The sequence below is a fragment of the Semicossyphus pulcher genome, unplaced genomic scaffold (assembly GCF_022749685.1).
Source record: "Semicossyphus pulcher isolate SPU_LCO1_2020_fin unplaced genomic scaffold, fSemPul1.0.p SCAF_16, whole genome shotgun sequence".
NCBI lineage: Eukaryota > Metazoa > Chordata > Actinopteri > Labriformes > Labridae > Semicossyphus > Semicossyphus pulcher.
This window is the reverse complement of record NW_027211670.1, coordinates 18,396,643-18,413,986: the sequence shown is the minus strand read 5'-3', so window position 1 is coordinate 18,413,986 and position 17,344 is coordinate 18,396,643. Positions and strand designations below refer to the sequence as shown.

At 42.0% G+C, this 17,344-nt stretch overlaps 1 protein-coding gene across 1 annotated transcript in view; it reads left to right on the top strand.

Annotated features, from left to right (window-relative positions):
* Positions 1 to 17,344, top strand: part of LOC138593283 (C-terminal-binding protein 2) — a 121,825-nt gene that overhangs the window by 46,593 nt on the left and 57,888 nt on the right. The window contains exon 2 of the mRNA XM_069664221.1: positions 6,764 to 6,981. Within this exon, the coding sequence (XP_069520322.1) occupies positions 6,924 to 6,981 (58 nt within the window). The 5' untranslated portion in view covers positions 6,764 to 6,923. The remainder of the gene's footprint in view (positions 1 to 6,763; positions 6,982 to 17,344) is intronic.

Here is a 17,344-nt window from a genome sequence, read left to right as displayed (position 1 = left end):
AACACAGAACATGAGCCTCTTTGGGAAACTAAATGCAGCAAAATGTTTAGTCGAAATTATCTTGTTTTTATGATTGTCAGAAACCAAAATCACAATTGAAAATGGAATTACATTTACTGCAGAGCCGTTGTTTAATGTTTACAAGATTGTAACCTGGACGTGGATCTACATCAGAATAAACAAAGTGATGAATATTTTTGGGATATTGTGCACCAAACGTCACTTAAATCTCTTACATTTTTGACGTGGGACCAAAAAACGTATTATAACGTAATGTATTAAGCACTTATAAAATGTCAACGACTCCAATCTGAATCGCATGTTTACCCTTTGCTCAGACATTTGGGAATAAAACCTGTATGCTAACCTCTAACCAGGTAGAAACCTGGATGGTTGAAGGCTTTGACCTTACAGAGATCTGAACACTCTGCTTTCATATGTTAAACAAAAGCCTTAAATCTGCTCCATGTATCTCTGAGCATCGATGTTCTCGCTCCCGGAGGATAGCAGAACAGCCAGGTGAGAAATACAACCTTGTGATGTGGATTGAGAACAAGTCGAGTATGGATTTCCTGGATTTATCCGTCACTTAAATGTTGCATTGAGAAGATCTAGTCCTGCTTTAACTACTCCCCTCAGTACTGACACCTTTGAAGACGTACTGCACATTCAATATCTCTGCTAAATGTCAGAACCTGCACCGTGCAGCTTCAGAATAAGAGTCTCCCCTTCAGCTGTGAGCTCGAGGCTTCACTCGCACTCCTTCACATCCTTAGAAAGTCTTAGTGGAGCAGACCCGAAGGCTTAATGTCAGCAAATTAATTATGGATTCACCCAATTAGTTCACAAACTACACTGTGTTCGAGGGAAAGTGATCATTCCCCCAAATGACTTGTCTCTTCAGTCTTTTCCCCAGCGTGCATTGTGCCTCTCGCAGAACAGTGTGTGTGCGCTCTCCTGCATGTGTGAAGCGACACGCAGCAGGCAGGTAGCCTGACCTTTTTAATTATTCAATCTCTCTAACTCATCCACTGACGCTCCCTTCGCTCTGTCTCCAGTTTGGCTTTTTAACAGCCTCCCTCCCGTCCAAACATATTTCCCTCCGTCTGAAAGAAGAGGAAACATCTTCTCTGCTCTTTTAGAAACCACATTGTCCACACGTGAAGTGAAACCGTAACTGTAGTGAGTCTTTCTGCCTGTGCGAGATTTCCTCAGATCAGTCGCTTCCTCCCAAAAACGTCTAATGAAGTAAGTCATCGCTTCTCTCTAATGAGAGCCGTCAGGGGCGGTGCTCGTATCTGTTTACCAAACCAAATTATTTTCTTATTTCGGCAAAGTCAATTAATCACATCAGAGACGATTCTGTTCGTGCTTTTCCCCCCAATAGCAAGATGGATTGCAACAAGGCTGGTGTCATCATTAAACTTCATCCAATTACAAGAAGATGCTGTTGCAAATTAATTTAATTTGACTTTTGGTTTGTCACATTCTCCCGTGGTTTGACTCAGAATGTTGAGTGGAGACTGCAGCTAATTGTTATTTTGCTCATTGATGAATCTTCAGATATATTTTCTGACTAATTGAGGAATCGTTTAGTAAATAAAACGTCAAAATAAAGCTTGAAATGAACTGAAGTTCACAATTTTAGTAACAGCAGAAAAGCAGTAAATTATCATAATCATTGAATGATTTATCTCTTTACTATAAGTGATTTAAAGCTCTTTATTAAGTGTTGTCTGATTGTCCCGATGGTCTCCATAGTCACTAACACAGTTGTTTGAGGCCCCAAAAAGTGTAAAATATTTAGGCACAACTTTGATATTTCACAACAAAGATATTCAATGAAAAGAAGATATATTTACATTTATATTAAGTCAGACAAAATGACACAAATCTTCACCTTTGATAAGTTGCTAAGCTACTAGAAAATGTTTAGCATGCTCACTTGGGAAGTTGGAGGAAGTGTAAAACTTTTTAGTAGATGTGCTTACTGGATTTCTTTCCAAGAGCTGGCTAAGTATGAAGCTGCAGCCAGGAAATGGCTAGCTTAGCTTAGCATAAGCGAAAGAAAATCCAGCTACCATAAAAATAAAGATATCGAGATTTTGGTTTTGCAAGGTCAATATGGATGGGGCAGGGTTTTTTTTTTACTGGGTTTTGTTGCTCCTTGTGTCTTTATGCTAAGCTAAGCTAACATTTTTTTATTTGATCTTTTTACTTGAAAAACTGAAAGGTATACTTTAACTTTTTAGGAAATATGCTAAGTAGCTTTCCTTCCAAGAAAATTGGGACCACTCTCATGTCTGTGTAAAAAATTATGAAGTTACAGCCAGGAGATGGCTAGCTTAGCTTAGTTTAGCTTAGAGTAAAGACTGGAAATGGAAGAAAACCGCTAGCAAGGGTCACATTCAAGCTAACAAATCCAGCTACCCTAAAGATATCAAGTTTTGGTTCTACAGGTGGAACTATGGATGGGGCAGGTTTTGTTTTTACTGGATTTTGTTGCTCCTTCACTCTTTATGCTAAGCTAACATTTTTCGTTCGATGTTTTTGCCAATAAAAACTGAAAGGAATAATTCAACTTTTTAGTAAATGTGCTTATTGGCTTTCTTAACGAGGCCAGGGTAAGAAAATTGATACCAGTCCGTACGTCTACACAATAAAACTATGAAGCTACAGCCAGGAGACAGCTAGCTTAGCTTAGCATAAAGACTGGAAACGGGAGCTAACAAAATCCAGCTACCAAAAAGGTATCAAGTTTTGGTTTTGCAGTGGAACTACGGATGGGACAGGTTTTTTTTTTTACTGGGTTTTGTTGCTCCTTCACTCTTTATGCTAAGCTAAGCTAACTATCTTCTGGCTTTAGCTTCATATCTGATGAACAGGTATAACAGAGATATTGATAATCTCACTCTTAACAGAAAAGTAAAAAGGTATATTTCCAAAATGTTAAACTTTTCTTTTTAACGATATAAATTAGCAGCATGAGTTGGTTATCTTTCAGTCAATTTATAAAACGTTTGTATCTAAACAAACTGCTCCTTTGTGTGTCTTTGTCTGTATCCATTGTGCTGTGTTAAACTCAAACAGCCTGCCCTTCCCCCTCCTCTGTGGACAGTACTCAGACAGTGATCTGTGTGTGTTGCTGACATTGAGCAGAGTTTGTGGACTGTGATTGTGCTCACAGCCGAGCCGTCCTTGGGAGACCGAGCCAGCCATCGCAGATATGGATTCCTACTTTTAATGTCTCGGCCTCTCGCGCACAAATGTTTCTCTTTCAATGAGCTGCGGCCCCGCAGGCGGGGAGTTTTATCGATCATCTGACTTTTAATGCCTCTTAAATATTAAGATTCATGTATATGACCTTTGTGTGTGGATTGAGAGTGCAAAATCCCTGCCTAAATACCCTTTCAGGCCCTGCTGGCTGCGCTGCCGGCTTTGTTTCAGTTTGTCTTTCGAACTACGGAGGAATGGTGCCCAGTTTAAGCTTTTTTATTAAAAGCATGAGGGTTATGGAGGAGGTTTTATCTCCTACGTTTGCAGACTGCTCTCTTCTTGTAGCTGGCTGAGTAAATAAGTGCAGCAGAAAAGTAGAGGGAAGAGAAAAGGGGATAAAAATCGGGGAAGGTTTGGCCTCTGTGTGGGTCTTGTTATCCTCTCTGAGCACTCTTTTTCTCCACTTCCCTCCCTCTCTGTCACTCTCACTCTTTATGTCACACACACACACACACACAAGTAGACAGTCCTGGAAGAGCGCCCGGTGATTGATGACTGTGTGTGAGAGACCTCAGAGGCAGCAGAACTACAGAGAGATGGACAGATGAAAAGGAAGGAGGAGGGACGGAGAGGAGAAGCGAAATGAATCAAGTAACGGGGTGAGGCCTTCCAGCAGCCTGTTAACAGACTGCAGCCGGAGAGCTGCCTTGTTGGAAAGACAGCCTGGAAGTGACCCGCTCTGGGCAGCTTCCTCGCGTCAAAATTGTCTTCCCGACTGCGGACAGCAATGTAGACGCTGAGATTTCTTATGCTAAGTCTATTATAGCTACTCTGTGGCTGTTTCTTTACATTTTCACTGCAACACACGTGTGCCACTTTCATATTTAAAACCCTTTTTTCAACATTTTCAAAGAATATTTTTTTTAAATTGACATGCATCAGTTTGGTGCTCTATTTAAGCTGCAAAATTTCCGCTCTCTCCCGCTGCTCTGTCACTGCCACCGCTGCCAGTACTGCGCTCATACTTTCAGCCCCACCACCACCCAAGCATCCACCTGCAGGCTCCAGCAAGGGGAGGGTTTAAGATAATATCCCGAGGCTCAGCTCACTGTCAGAGCTTCAGATGCTTACGTATGCGTGCACGACAAAGTGTCCATGTGGAGACAGCATCTACTGCAGTGTGATGGACTGGCTGGCCCTGAGGATAATTCGACCCCCTCCGTTTCCCACCTTTATGTTGTGGCCCCCCTCCAGCGCAATCCTCGACATCCGTAAAACCATCATCCGCAGACTGCCTCCAATCAGGTGTTATAATGTAATCCGAGGGGTCTTGACACTGTTCTTATTTTCTGCCTGTAAAATATATCTACGAGGAGCGATGAGGTCGGAGCCTAGACGCCAAACACAAGCAATGTTCTGCTGCTGCGGTAAACATTTCAAACTATCACAAGCGTGAGTTGTCTGACTGAAATACATACATTGTATACGTCAGGATTTGAGTGAGGAGCTGTACGTCTTTGCCTTTGGAGGGCGCTATCCGCTTCTCCAATGAGCCCTGGACAACTTGCGGAGGCCAGGGAGCTCGCTAAACTACACTTCCTCAATCTAGTACGCCGCCTCCGATGTCATGTTTCATTTGAAATCGTCAGGTTTGAAATGTAGACTGCAGACCTGAAGATTTTTTAGATGATCCACCGGTATATTCTCATCGTATTTTGGATTCTGTCCCGCTCTGAGCCATTGCCCTCCTTTCAGAGGGATGGGCGCAATGCACGCTGGGTGCTGGGCGCAACCATTTGTACTTTCTCCACAGCTGTGGCGCCAATTTCAAATATTAATGCTTCTATGGATTACAGAGAACACCAGCTTTGACTGACGGCGGCCTTTTCCCAGAGCGAGCTGCTCCTTTAAGAGCGACGGCTTCCTTATCGAAACATTTCTGTTCTGATGTTCAACGAGGGAAAAACTCCGGCGCTGAAAAGACGGATGTTTTATCTTAGACTATTTCAAGCTGCATTTCTTCCATTGTCAAGATTAACAACTTCAATGGCAGCCAAAAAAAAGAACATTTGTCTGAGAGCTTAAACACTTGTAGGCGGTTGTGTTGAGCGTGCTGCTTGTGATCTACAATGATAGGCCCCACACCGCCTGTTTATTGTGCGTATATGAATCGTACCCTCGTGGGGGTCCAGATGCACTTTGGGAAACAGAAATGATGACGTACAGTAGCAGATATAAGTCTGAGGTGTGTGTTAGATATCACCTGCGAGGTGTTTATGCTGTTCTGTGTACCTCCCAGTGTGATGAGTCTGAATGGTCGCAGACATGCCCTGATAAAGCCACCTGCAACAGCCAAATCTTACTACACTAACCACTTAGCAGACTCGCATCCGCTTCCATCACCCTGATTCCACAGAAGATAAAGATAGAGGAAGCTGTGTCTGCCTTCTTGTCTTCCTTCCCTTTTTCTTTCTTCTAAACTCCGACTACAAAGAAGACTTCAAGTGCTGACTTTCGCCTCGATGCTTTCTGGCAGAAAGAGATGTTTTCACTGTGTCAGCGCTTTTTTTCTGAGAGGAGAGGCGCCTCTGGCTCCGGTCCTGGACTGGTGCGATATAGCTTTTTCGGTTTCCAGTGCAACATTTAATCCCTGTTGTGTTGCAATAATTTCACTATAATTCCCTTAGATGCTAATCCTCGCTGTGCTTCTTATGCAATATATACTCTTTTCTTTCCCCTCTGTCAAAGATGCATTTGTGTATGTTTTCCTGCACGTCTGTCAGTGATGAGATGATGTATAAATCTTTGTGCATCTTAAGGTTGGGAAATCCTCGGTTGTGACATCAAAGCAGAAGTAGCGATGGAATTGATTGACACAACAATGCACATAGGTGTAATTGAGATATTGAGCTCCCCTCTGAGTAGATTTTAACTACCCTCTATTGGCCTGAATGCGTCATTACACGTCAGCCTTCAGGTGCAGCAAATCAGCTCACTCCTCCCTTCGTTTTGTCAGATGATAAATCTCCCCTCACAACTTCTATCAGCCTCTCTTTCCCGTCCGCTTAGATCAACTTTCGTCGGATGAATAAGTATTTCTCCGCTCCCTCTTTGTGGGATAAAAAAAGTCAAGATACCTCCAATGTCACGGCGATCAATAAGGAATGTGAAGAGTGACAAGTTTGATGGAGCTTCAGATGAGTTTTTGTCAGTGAAAGAAAACACACTTCAAACGGGAGAAAAGTGGAGCTTTTAGACGTGGAAGCTTTGTCACTTTTTTTTAAGAGCAAATGGGGCACTTTGTCACCACCGCTATCTGACTGAGTGTGTGTGAGGACGTGTGTGATTCACTGATTTTCTGTATATCTATCGCCTGCAGCTTCCTGAGCTCTTTGTGAGCGAGAGGCTGAGTGACTTTGTAGTCAAGGATTCTTTAATGCCTTCCCGTGTCACACTGTTTTTTTCCCTGCTTGTACATCAATAACGTGTGCTCTTACTGCATGTGTGTGTTTAACCAGGGTTCTTCTGTGTGTCTGTTTTTTTGCAGGTGTATGTGCCGAGGCGGTATGCCCCGGGGAATAGTGCTTACAGTGCACTAGGAGTCTGAACCTTGTCAGTATTCGGGGCTGAGGAGGGAGAGGTAGCCTGCCGTGCCGTGCCGAGCCGTGCCGTGCCGTGCCGTCCTGTGCCGTGCTGTGTTTGACGCCATGTCCCTGACTGACAAACACAAAGTGAAGAGGCAGCGGCTGGACCGGATCTGCGAAGGTAAAGCTACTTGTATGTGCCTGTCCTAAACTTTTCACCGTCACTTTTACTGTCACGCTTTCTCTACAAATGCTGTGCTTCCTTCCACAAGCAGGGCTGCAGAGTTGGTGCTGCATATTTACAACAGTGATTCTGGAGTTTACGCTCAATTAAACTTGATCTGGGTGTGTGATATCGATGTGTTGTGTTAGGAGCTTACAGTGCATCCAATCAAGTGCTCTCCTCACTGGTAAACTGCAGGATTGTGATAATGAAAAGAGGCAGATATTAAAGCTGTTCATGTCTGTTGAAGTGTCCAAATACACTGAACACTATTATTGTTCCCAAAGATGGAGAAACGATTTAATGTACAATCATGATCTTAGTGTGGAGCCGAATAAATCTGATTACAATTTGAGCAGCAATCACAGATTTGTTGATTAGCATCTGAAAAGACATAAATATTAAACATAATTAGGTTTAAACTGAACTTAATGTGAAAGAAAAGAAAATTTTTAGACCTCGACATGAGCATTAACTATTATTTCAGCTACCTTTTAATTAATGTATTTTAATGGTCTTAATTGAATGTTGGAACATTTGTTACAGGGAATCCAAATGAGGAAAACAGACGTTAAAAACACATAGATGGAGAAAAGAGTTCAACAGATACTAATGGTCTTATAATGGCAGAATTATTTATTAATTTATTTTGGGCCTTGAATAGAGCAGTGTTAATTTCGTTAACTGAAATGATGAGGAAAAATGTTCGTCAGCCATCTTTTCTCCACGACGAAGATGAGACGTTGACGAGCTAAAAATAGATCATGATAACGAAAACTCTGAGCTCTTGCGTTAAGGAGAACGGACGAAAATGTTGGAGGTGTGCTGTCAGGGGAGAGAAAACGCTTTGACTAAAATGTGACTTTTTATCAACTAAAACTGGACTAAAGTATTTTGAGTTTTCGTCAACTAAAAATGACTAAAATGTGACTAAAACTAATCAGCATTTTAAGACTAAATCTAAAATAGCTGCCAAAATTAACACTGGAGTAGAGAGGACAGTGTTGGACACGGGGTTAGAGAGAGTGGGGACGACATGCGGCAAGAGGCTGAGGGTGGGAGTCGAACCTGGGGCGGCCACATCGAGGACTGTAGCCTCTGCATATGGGCCGGTGATTTAACCGCTAGGCTAAACCGGCGGCCACAAGCAAAATACTTTGATTAAAGTTTGAGCAGTAATCATTGATTTGTTGATTTACATGTGAAAGACAAATGCTTAGTTATCTAGGTTTAAAGAAATGTATTTAAAAGTGTGCATTTCTAGATCCCTTCTGTAGCATCCAGTCGAAATGAGCATTAGCAAGGACTGATGGTCTAATGCAGGGGTCTGCAACAGGTGGCTCGCCAAGATGTTCACAGACTCTGTACAGAACTCTGTACAAAAGAATCAGCATGGGGTGCCGCCAGCAATTACAGCGATGTAATGTAAGTAGCTCTTAGCCACTTAGATTTTTTAAAGTAGCTCTCAGATGAAAAAGGTCGGAGACCCCTGGTCTAATGCCTTCTATTGACTGTAGCTGAACTTCTTACATTACGACCAACCTAAGAGCTAAAATAGAAATGAAACAAACAGAAGGCAGTCGAAGTGAAGCTCAGTTAGCATCATGAAGTTACACAAAACACAAGAGGCTACCTTGTTGCCACGCTCCACCGGAGTTAAACCTTTTTCTCTCTCTGTTAATCTTTATATTTTGTTTCTCTCCCCGTGTTCTCCGCCACCTTTCCGTTCACTACAGTAGTCTTTCTCGTCACGTATTCCTTGGTTACTGTTCCGGTGACGACAGGAAGTATCAAAATAAAAGCATTGTCAAACGTAAATTTCACAGATCAAAAGCAGACTGTGTTTGAGGTCATTTACACCTACATTAGCAGTAACTATTATTTGAGCAGCCTTTCAATGACTGCATTTTGATTTCCTTCTGCTGGAGCAATCATTACAGGTAACTCACATGGTGAAAATGATTAAGTGCATAATCAGTAGCGAGCAGAACGACTTCGACCAACAATCACTGATTTGGTGATTTGCATGCATAAAGACAAAGACATGAATATCCAGTCTGAAAGCGAGCTAAATCTGATTGAATACTCAACATTTTTAGACCTCTACATTATTGTTTTAACAGCCTTTAACAGCTGTATTTAAATAGTTTTGTGCATAATGCAAGAAATATCTTTATTTCGCAGTATAATTCCTCACTGAGTTGTTCTTGACACTTCTTTCGAGCCCTACGCCCCCTAGCTTACTATCCTTACTGTTATATTAGCACAACCCAAAGAGCTATCGGTGATCAATACCCATTGATCGCCATAATTTTCTCCTGGCACACAGCACATGTCAGATACTCCAGTAACCAGTGTATAAACGTTGACCTCAGCAGCAAACAGTCGTCTGGCGGATGTAAATGAGATTACGGCTCCACTCTGGCCTCTGTGCGAGCCGTGTTTGTTTGTGTAGGAGTGTCTGCTGTGTGACTTATGCTCATGGAGAATCTCTAAACATCTGAGTTCGATTTCCGCAGGGGATTGAATGCTTTTTATTTCCTGTCACGGCTGTTTGGAAGCGGCCAATTTTACAGCATGAACTGCAGTGATTATTAGGCTTTAGGTTGTGGATTAGAGAGCGGTCGTGTTGTATTGAAGGGCCTGAGCGCCGAATAGGAGCCCCCTGCCGTGCGCAGAGCCACAAAGTCGGCACAGGCAACAAGGAACATGAGCCTTTGTGTGGGTGTATAAACTGTGTCTGAAGCCGTGTGCATGAGCATTTTTAAACCCACTTGTTTGACTTTGCCCAGTGCGTGCGTGTGTGTGTGTGTTTGTGTGTGTCTGTCAGACTGTGTCCTGAGGTAAAATCATCTCCTCTCTGCTGTCTGGGTCCCCGAGAGGCTTGTTAAGCTGCTGGGCCCTCCTGGAGCCAGCGCGGGGAGAGGCAGACATGACTGCAGTGCTGGAAAATGAAGCTAGACGCACCATTACCCCCAGTGCCAGCATATTTGTTTTGCAGCGTGATGTAAGCACCTCGGCATTGTGCACATGAGATAAAGGACATATGCTGCACGTCTGCAAGAAGCAAATATCTAGTTGTTTTTTTTACTTATCAGTGGTGTAGAAAAGGGATTTGGTTAATTTGAGGATGCATTAGGGGATACATTTAGAAATAGTCCAAAACCATTACCAACATTGGAAATCTTTCACTTTCCACAAAAAGCTCTTTCCTAAGCATTTTTTTCTGCCATAATTTTTATTAATATAGTCGATTTTTTCATTATATTTTTAGCACATTTTATCTACCCGCATGATGGTATAAATGCTCTTCCAGACCTTTGACTGCACTCCCAGGTATGTAGGCGAAATCTGCTTATGAATACTAAATTAATTGCTTTATTTTATTTGGATTAGAAAGTACATTTCTAGTCAATTTTGTCCGAAGATGTATCAGTCAGCCGTAAAAAAGCCAAACATAATGAGTATGTAAGTCCCTCCCTAGGTTATTCTGCACCCTGAAATGTTTATATATTGCCCTTTACAACATTTACCACATATGTGAAAACAACTTCAAAGCAATTTCTTCAACATGTTGGGAACCAAGCTCTTTCTCTTGTTTTGCCGAGAGTTAGAAGAAACAAACAGCAGCTGGTTAGCTTAGCTTAGCTTAGCACGGAGACTTGGAAGCAGCTAAGCTTGGCTTTGTCCTGAGATCAGCCTGCCACCACCTCTAAAGCTCATGGCCATGTTTTGGCCAGGACCAGTTGCCAGGCAACCAACAGAGACTTCAGGAAGTCGCTGGTTCTAGCCAAGAAATAGCTCAGAAACATAAAACCTCCAATCGACCCCTTTTGAAAATGCTGAATTGTTGTTTTTACAATTTTATATGGATTAGTTTAATTTAGTACAGGTAAATAATACACGACTTTTTAGCCTCTCAAGAATGAGGAAATAAAAAAACAACACTACTGGTTTTCATTTTAAAAAATAATAAATAAATAGTTAATAAAAAAACAAACAAAAAAAGAAAAGAAAATAGGCAACCACAAGATTTCCTGGGTTAAACATATGACATCTTCAGTCACTAGAGCAATTTCCCTGTTTAATTTTGTATTGTGATACTTTGTTATAAAAACAAATCTACATTAAAAAAATTATTAAAAAATTACAAAATATAACATATTTTCAAAATGTAACTTTTTTTTTTTTTTTTACAAAATAAAACATTGTAACATTGTTTTACAAAATATAACATTTTACGAAATATAAAAATATTTTTTTACAAAATATAACATTTTGTAAAATGTAACTTTTTTTTACAAAATGTAATTTTACAAAATGTTCCTTTTTTTTTTTTTAACAAAATAAAACATTTTATCAGTTTAAAGATTTTTGTTTGTTTTCAGTCTTTATGCTAAGCTAAATTAGCAAGCTGCTAGCATAGTAACTGCTTTATAGTAACAGTACAGACATGTGAGTGGTCCTCTCAACAAACTGTGTAAGAAAGCAAATGAGCATATTTTAGTTTTGAACAAAGATGAATCAGAATTTGGTCAGCAGAATTCGATAAACAATCACATATCATCGAGCCCTTGGATGATATAATTGAATAATTATTACAAGCCGAGGTCATATTTCATATCACAGCTGGGTCGTTCATTGGTAGAGATCCTTCCTGATTAGAGTTGCGGTCCACATCCAGCTGTTGCGTTTGTGTGAATCAGACAGCTGAGGTAGTTAGTCACTCCTGAGGGAACCACAGTTTGTCTGCTCTGCTGGGCACGCGCTCAAAGCCCACAGGAGCTGCGCAGGGAGACGGTAACAGGTGTTGCTGTGATGCATGCAGAGCTGCCTCGTGGTGAGCGTACCTGCAGACGTTCCTTCTCAAACACACACACAAACACACACACACACACACACACACACACTCATACTCTCTCTCCAGATGGCCATCATACAGGATCAGTGAATCAGTCCTCTGGCGGCCATTGTGAGGGCGTAAAGAAAAAAAAACAGCTTGTGATTTGTGATTTGTTCACGAGCCAACGACCAGGCAAAGTTGTCCCGCTGATTGCATGTAGCGACGTGATAAGGCTGCCATGGCCATTGTCTCGCGCGAGGAGAAAACACACATGAAAAAAAACGCAGGTAAAATCCTCACAGGGCTTATTTGGCTACCGTCGGGGAGTAACTCATCTTAATCCAGGTTCACACTTCAACCGGGCCCGGTGTTGGCGAACAGACACAGAGCAGATGAAGCCGTGATTCGTTCTGTCTCCCTTCAATCTCTTTCAACTGAAAATCTGGAGCGTTGTCTTTCAAAAACAAAACGTCTGCTGATACCACACTCTCTCTGCTGCGTCCAACAGAGCCTCCGCCTTTGTTTTATTGTTTCCTGACACTGAAAAACAACTCTCGTCGTCCAAGGCAGTTTCCAACGCCATGCAAGGTGTAAAATTGTATTTTTGTATCTTATATTGCCCGATTTGCTCATTCTGGCTGCTTTATGTTGGCGTTTACGACTGTGGGATCAGAAATGAAGTATCTAAGGAAACCCGGTGGGTAGATGACAAGGCTGATTAAGCCATTAAAGTCCTTGATATGTATTTAGCATAATCTGGCCTGTCTGCAAATAAGGTGGCAGGGAGCTGGTTGCGACTGTTTCTATCAAAAGCTGCTAGTTAGCTCAATCAAAGCAGCTGCTGGGGAGCATCACATTTAATTCACTGTTATGAGGAATAGAGAGGAGCTTTCTTTCCTTGTGTCTCTTCATCTCAGGGGTGAAGAGATTCGTTTCTGTCATCTGCGGAGATGAGGAGTGATCCGCACGCGGCCCGTGTTCCTCCTCCCAGCCTCAGGTCCTTTCATGTTCTCAGCTTAATTTGAGCCGCACCAGTGTTAATCATTCTGCAGCGACTGGGCCGACTGGCTGCGAGCGAGGACTGCTGCGATTGTTGTTTTTCTTGTAGACAGCGATACTGTTTCCCCTCTGGGTTAGAAAAGAGCGGCGCTAATCTACTAAGATAATGTTTTAATCAACATCTGCATTTATTCATGTGGCGTTACGCGAAGACACATTATGGCTGCATAATTAAGAATCTAATTTATCTATATTAGCTGCTCAACAAACACAGAAGTCACTCTGTAGTCAATTGTTCTTTCTAGTGATGATTACATTCACTTATTACATATATATACTTTAATTTATGTTGTGTAAACTTTAAAGTGGAGTTATAGCGTCGAGGGATAAACAATATAATCTCATTTTGATTGACTGTAAATCTGAACATGCTGTTGCCGAGAGAAAATAAGAATAACAGAACACAGATGGGGAAAACTTTAGTAGTACACGATGTCTGCTGACGTGCTTTTTGGTCTCTCTCTCTCTCAGGTGTCTCTTCTTCTGCAAATACAACCGTCTCTTTTATCTATGCTTTGACAAGAGTTTGTATTTGTTCCCAGCACAAGTTAGTGCCGGATAAATCATGTGGGACGATCATGTTAAAATAAAAGCAAAGTATCAATACTTAAAGGGCCAGTTCGCTGATTTTCAACCTCAGTGCTATCATGCTATCATGGGGAGCTAATGCCATTATGGTAGGAAAAAAATGCACTTTGGCTCTGTGCCTTTGGAGGATGCTATCCGCTTCTCCAATGGGCCATGGAGCTCGCTAAACTACACTTCCTCAATCTAGGACGCCCGCCTCCGATGTCATGTCTCGTTCTAAATCTTCAGGTTTGAAATGTAGACTGCAGACCTGAAGATGTTTGAGACGATCCACCGGTATATTCTCGTCGTATTTCGGATTCTGTACCGCTCTGAGCCATCGCCTGCAGCCAAACTGTAGTACCTCACTCACTGGGCCGTTCCTTTCAGAGGGAGGGGCGCAATGCACGCTGGGTGTTGTAGGAATGTAAAATGGGCGAAACCATGAGCTGTTTGTACGACTTTCTCCACAGCTATGGCGCCAATTTCAAATATTAATGCTTCTATCGATTACAGAGAACACCAGCTCTGACTGGCAGCGGCTTTTTCCAGGTAGAGAATTAAAATCCTTTTCATCATGGACTGCAGTATAATAGGAATGAGCGATCAAAGCGTATTAAATTCTGTTAGATTTCGATAATTGTGTTCTGACAATACTGATTATTATTCTGTCCCGTACCTGTTTATGAAACAGTCATTTTAATAGTTGTTCTATTAGAGTTTTATTTTTATCTGATTCATTCATATATTGAGTTTGTTTAAAATGAAATGTACTAAACTCTCCTTTACGACATATTTGGTTAATTTTCTTTTAAAGCAGAAGTTGGATGCAGAAGTGTGCAACAAACGACTGCATGCTTGGCTCTCATGTCACGGGCCAACTTAGTTTGTTGGAACTGTTTCTGCACAATCATTAAACATCAGTTTTTAAAAATGTTTGTAATTGAGGCAGCCAACCATGTTTTACATTGATATAATTTAATTATAAATATTGTTTTTTATAGGAGTTTATAAGTAGTTAGATAAGTATCTTGTGACTATCTTCGTAATGCTCCCCAGGATATGTCCGTTCCTACAATGCATGGCCCTAAAAAAGAGGGTTTTTTGTACTTTGATAATTGATCAGATGCATCTTAATCAGACTGATTTTTATGTAGGTGTATTATAAGGATGTTTTAAGGCTGTTATTAACACAGATGAGTAAGTAGTTGGGCTTATTTTATTAGATGAAAACGGGACGATACAAGCGTCTCCAGGTTTGTAAGGACACGCTGACCTTTGTAATCCCTGCATTAACAACACAGACGATGTGCATAAACGCCATATAATACTCTAAGTGTGTCATACAATCACCCTCCTCTACATCTCGGCTTATAACCGCAGCTCTGTCGAACATATTGTAAAAGTGTTCTTTCGTTTAACTACACTCCGTATCGCTTTTTCATCAGTGACGTGGAAGCAAATTACATTTTCTGTTCACTCCTTTCTTCTCTCTCTCTCTCTCCCTCTCTCTCACTCTCCTTCCCTCCCTCTCCTCTCACTCAGCTGCACACTCCTCGTCTCTCCAAAAAGCAAGCGGGCTGTCGTCTCTCCCTTCTGTCTGCCCCATCTGTGATGCAGTATGGGCCACTGGCTTGATAATGATAGGCAGGCGGAGCGCGGGGCTGCGCACAAGGCAAAAAAAAAAAAACGAGAGACCAAACCAACCCGTTAAAATAGAGACAAAACTCTAATCAGTTGCTTCGCCGAGTCTCGCAGAGGTCTCGGCTTGCCGATAAAAGGTTTGCAGTAGCGGCTCTCGCTCTGCCCCGCGTTCCTCCCACCCATGAAAATGTGCGACATGCTGTATCATAATGTGCGGGGATGCGAGGTGGTAAAGAGGCGGAGGACAGCGTCTTGATAACACAACAGATGTGAACCCTTTTCGAAAGCCATCGGCCCAGAATTGGTACCATGTGTTTTTCCTTCCTCCCTCTCCCCCCTCAGTCTTCCTTATACTTGCGCTAGAGCGAGGAAAGGCCCAGAGGCTCGTTAAAACTTTAATATACTGTACAATCACAGTAATTGAGTAGAATTTTCAAGTTCTCCCAGTCATGGTTTTAATTTATGAAGTCCCTATGAAAGTTTAATGGATCAGCAGTTGTAGAGTTGCAGCTATCTAAATCATTCCGCAGCTATCTCCGCTTGCACGGCCTGCCAAGTCCCGCCGTTAGCGTCCTGTGCCCTAGAAAGATGGCCAGATTGCTCCAAAGGCATGACTGTTGCTGGACGTCTGTTGAACACATTGTACCTAGAGGTCTTTTACAGAGCCGTGTGATTGGCTGCGAGCGAGCAAACCGAGCGTTGGCACCGTTTCTGATGCTGTTGACCAAATATCCGCTGTGTAAGTTAGGGCTTTCTTTTTCTTTCTTGTTGTATTATTCATGCTAGCAAGTACAGGGTCCCTGTTGCTTGATGAGTGTAATATAGCATGCTCACTTAATTATGGAGCAGCTCTCATGAGAGGCATATCAGAGAATGTAGACAAGATGAATATGGTACCCCAGCTTCCCCTGCTTATGAATTGTGTGAAATGCAGCAATTTGCATTGGCTGGAGATATGATATGCCATATCCGTGTTTCAGTTTCAGCAACACGAGCCCGGCCGTACTTGAGATGTTTATTATTGTTATTAATATTTTGTCAGGAAGCGGGGATCTGAGTGACACGCGGGCCTGGAAGGGGCTTATTAAAAGAAGTTATTGTCGACGATCGCCGCAGAGAGATACAACACAGTGATTAATGGTGTGTTTTACAGCTGACAAAAAAGCGCATGGAGACTCAGACCTGGGAGGACAGCGCTGAGAAATCACTGCAAGGAAATTGCTAGGTATGCTTTACCTCTAATGAAAGAAACCATCCTTCAGATGTGCATCATCCTGGACTGCCAGGGGCCACAGAGAAAATGAAACTGTTCTGATTTATTTTTGTTTTGACCTACTTAATGTTCTGCAATTAGGATGTTCCATTATGAAACCATCTGATTTTTGCCTTTTGATATTATATCACGATTGCATCACTTAAGCTCCGAAATGAAAACAAGCTTGTTATTGCAGTTCCCTCTGTGGCTTGACAGGTAGTGGGGGACAACATAAAGAGGCACAGTACTGAAGCAGTCTCTTGTCACTCCTAAACAGTAATAAATTTAGCCCATTTCAGTCACGCTGTCTCTGTGTCTCAGCTTCAGGAGCATCCACACGATGTCGACTCGCTGCAGAAACTCTGCCTTTGAACCTGTTTCAACAGAAGTGAAGTGCAGAATATAAACAGGCTCGCAGCCATCTAGTTGTCACAGTCCAGTGCAGTCCAATCATATCCCCTTCCCCTCCTGTCTCGTCCTATCCGACACTGTCTGTCTTAGAGGTGAAGTCAAAGCTGGCAGCCCACGCGTTATCAGCTTTTTTCCCATCACACACTTATCAAAGCTCCCTTTTCTTCTCCTCCTGCTGCCGTTTTTTTTTGTTGTTTACATTGCTCTTGTCACGGCAAGTAAACACAGGCAGTTATCTGTCCGATGCCAACATCACAGATAAGCCACATCTGCTCTGTTGTACATCTGGTGTGTGAGGTAGCAAAGTGGAAGCTCGGTGCAGGCAGAGACTTGAGGTGCAGTTCATGCTCGTTCATTTTGTTCTCTGAAGCAAGCAAAGCATGACTTTATTATGATACTTTACTATATCATTTTATCATAATGATATCATTTTATTAAAGATTTTGTTTTGCAAATGAAAAATCCTGTGCTATTTCTGAATCTTGCTGATTTGAAATGATAAGTAAGTACATTCATTTCTTGGCGATTTGAATGTAAATTTG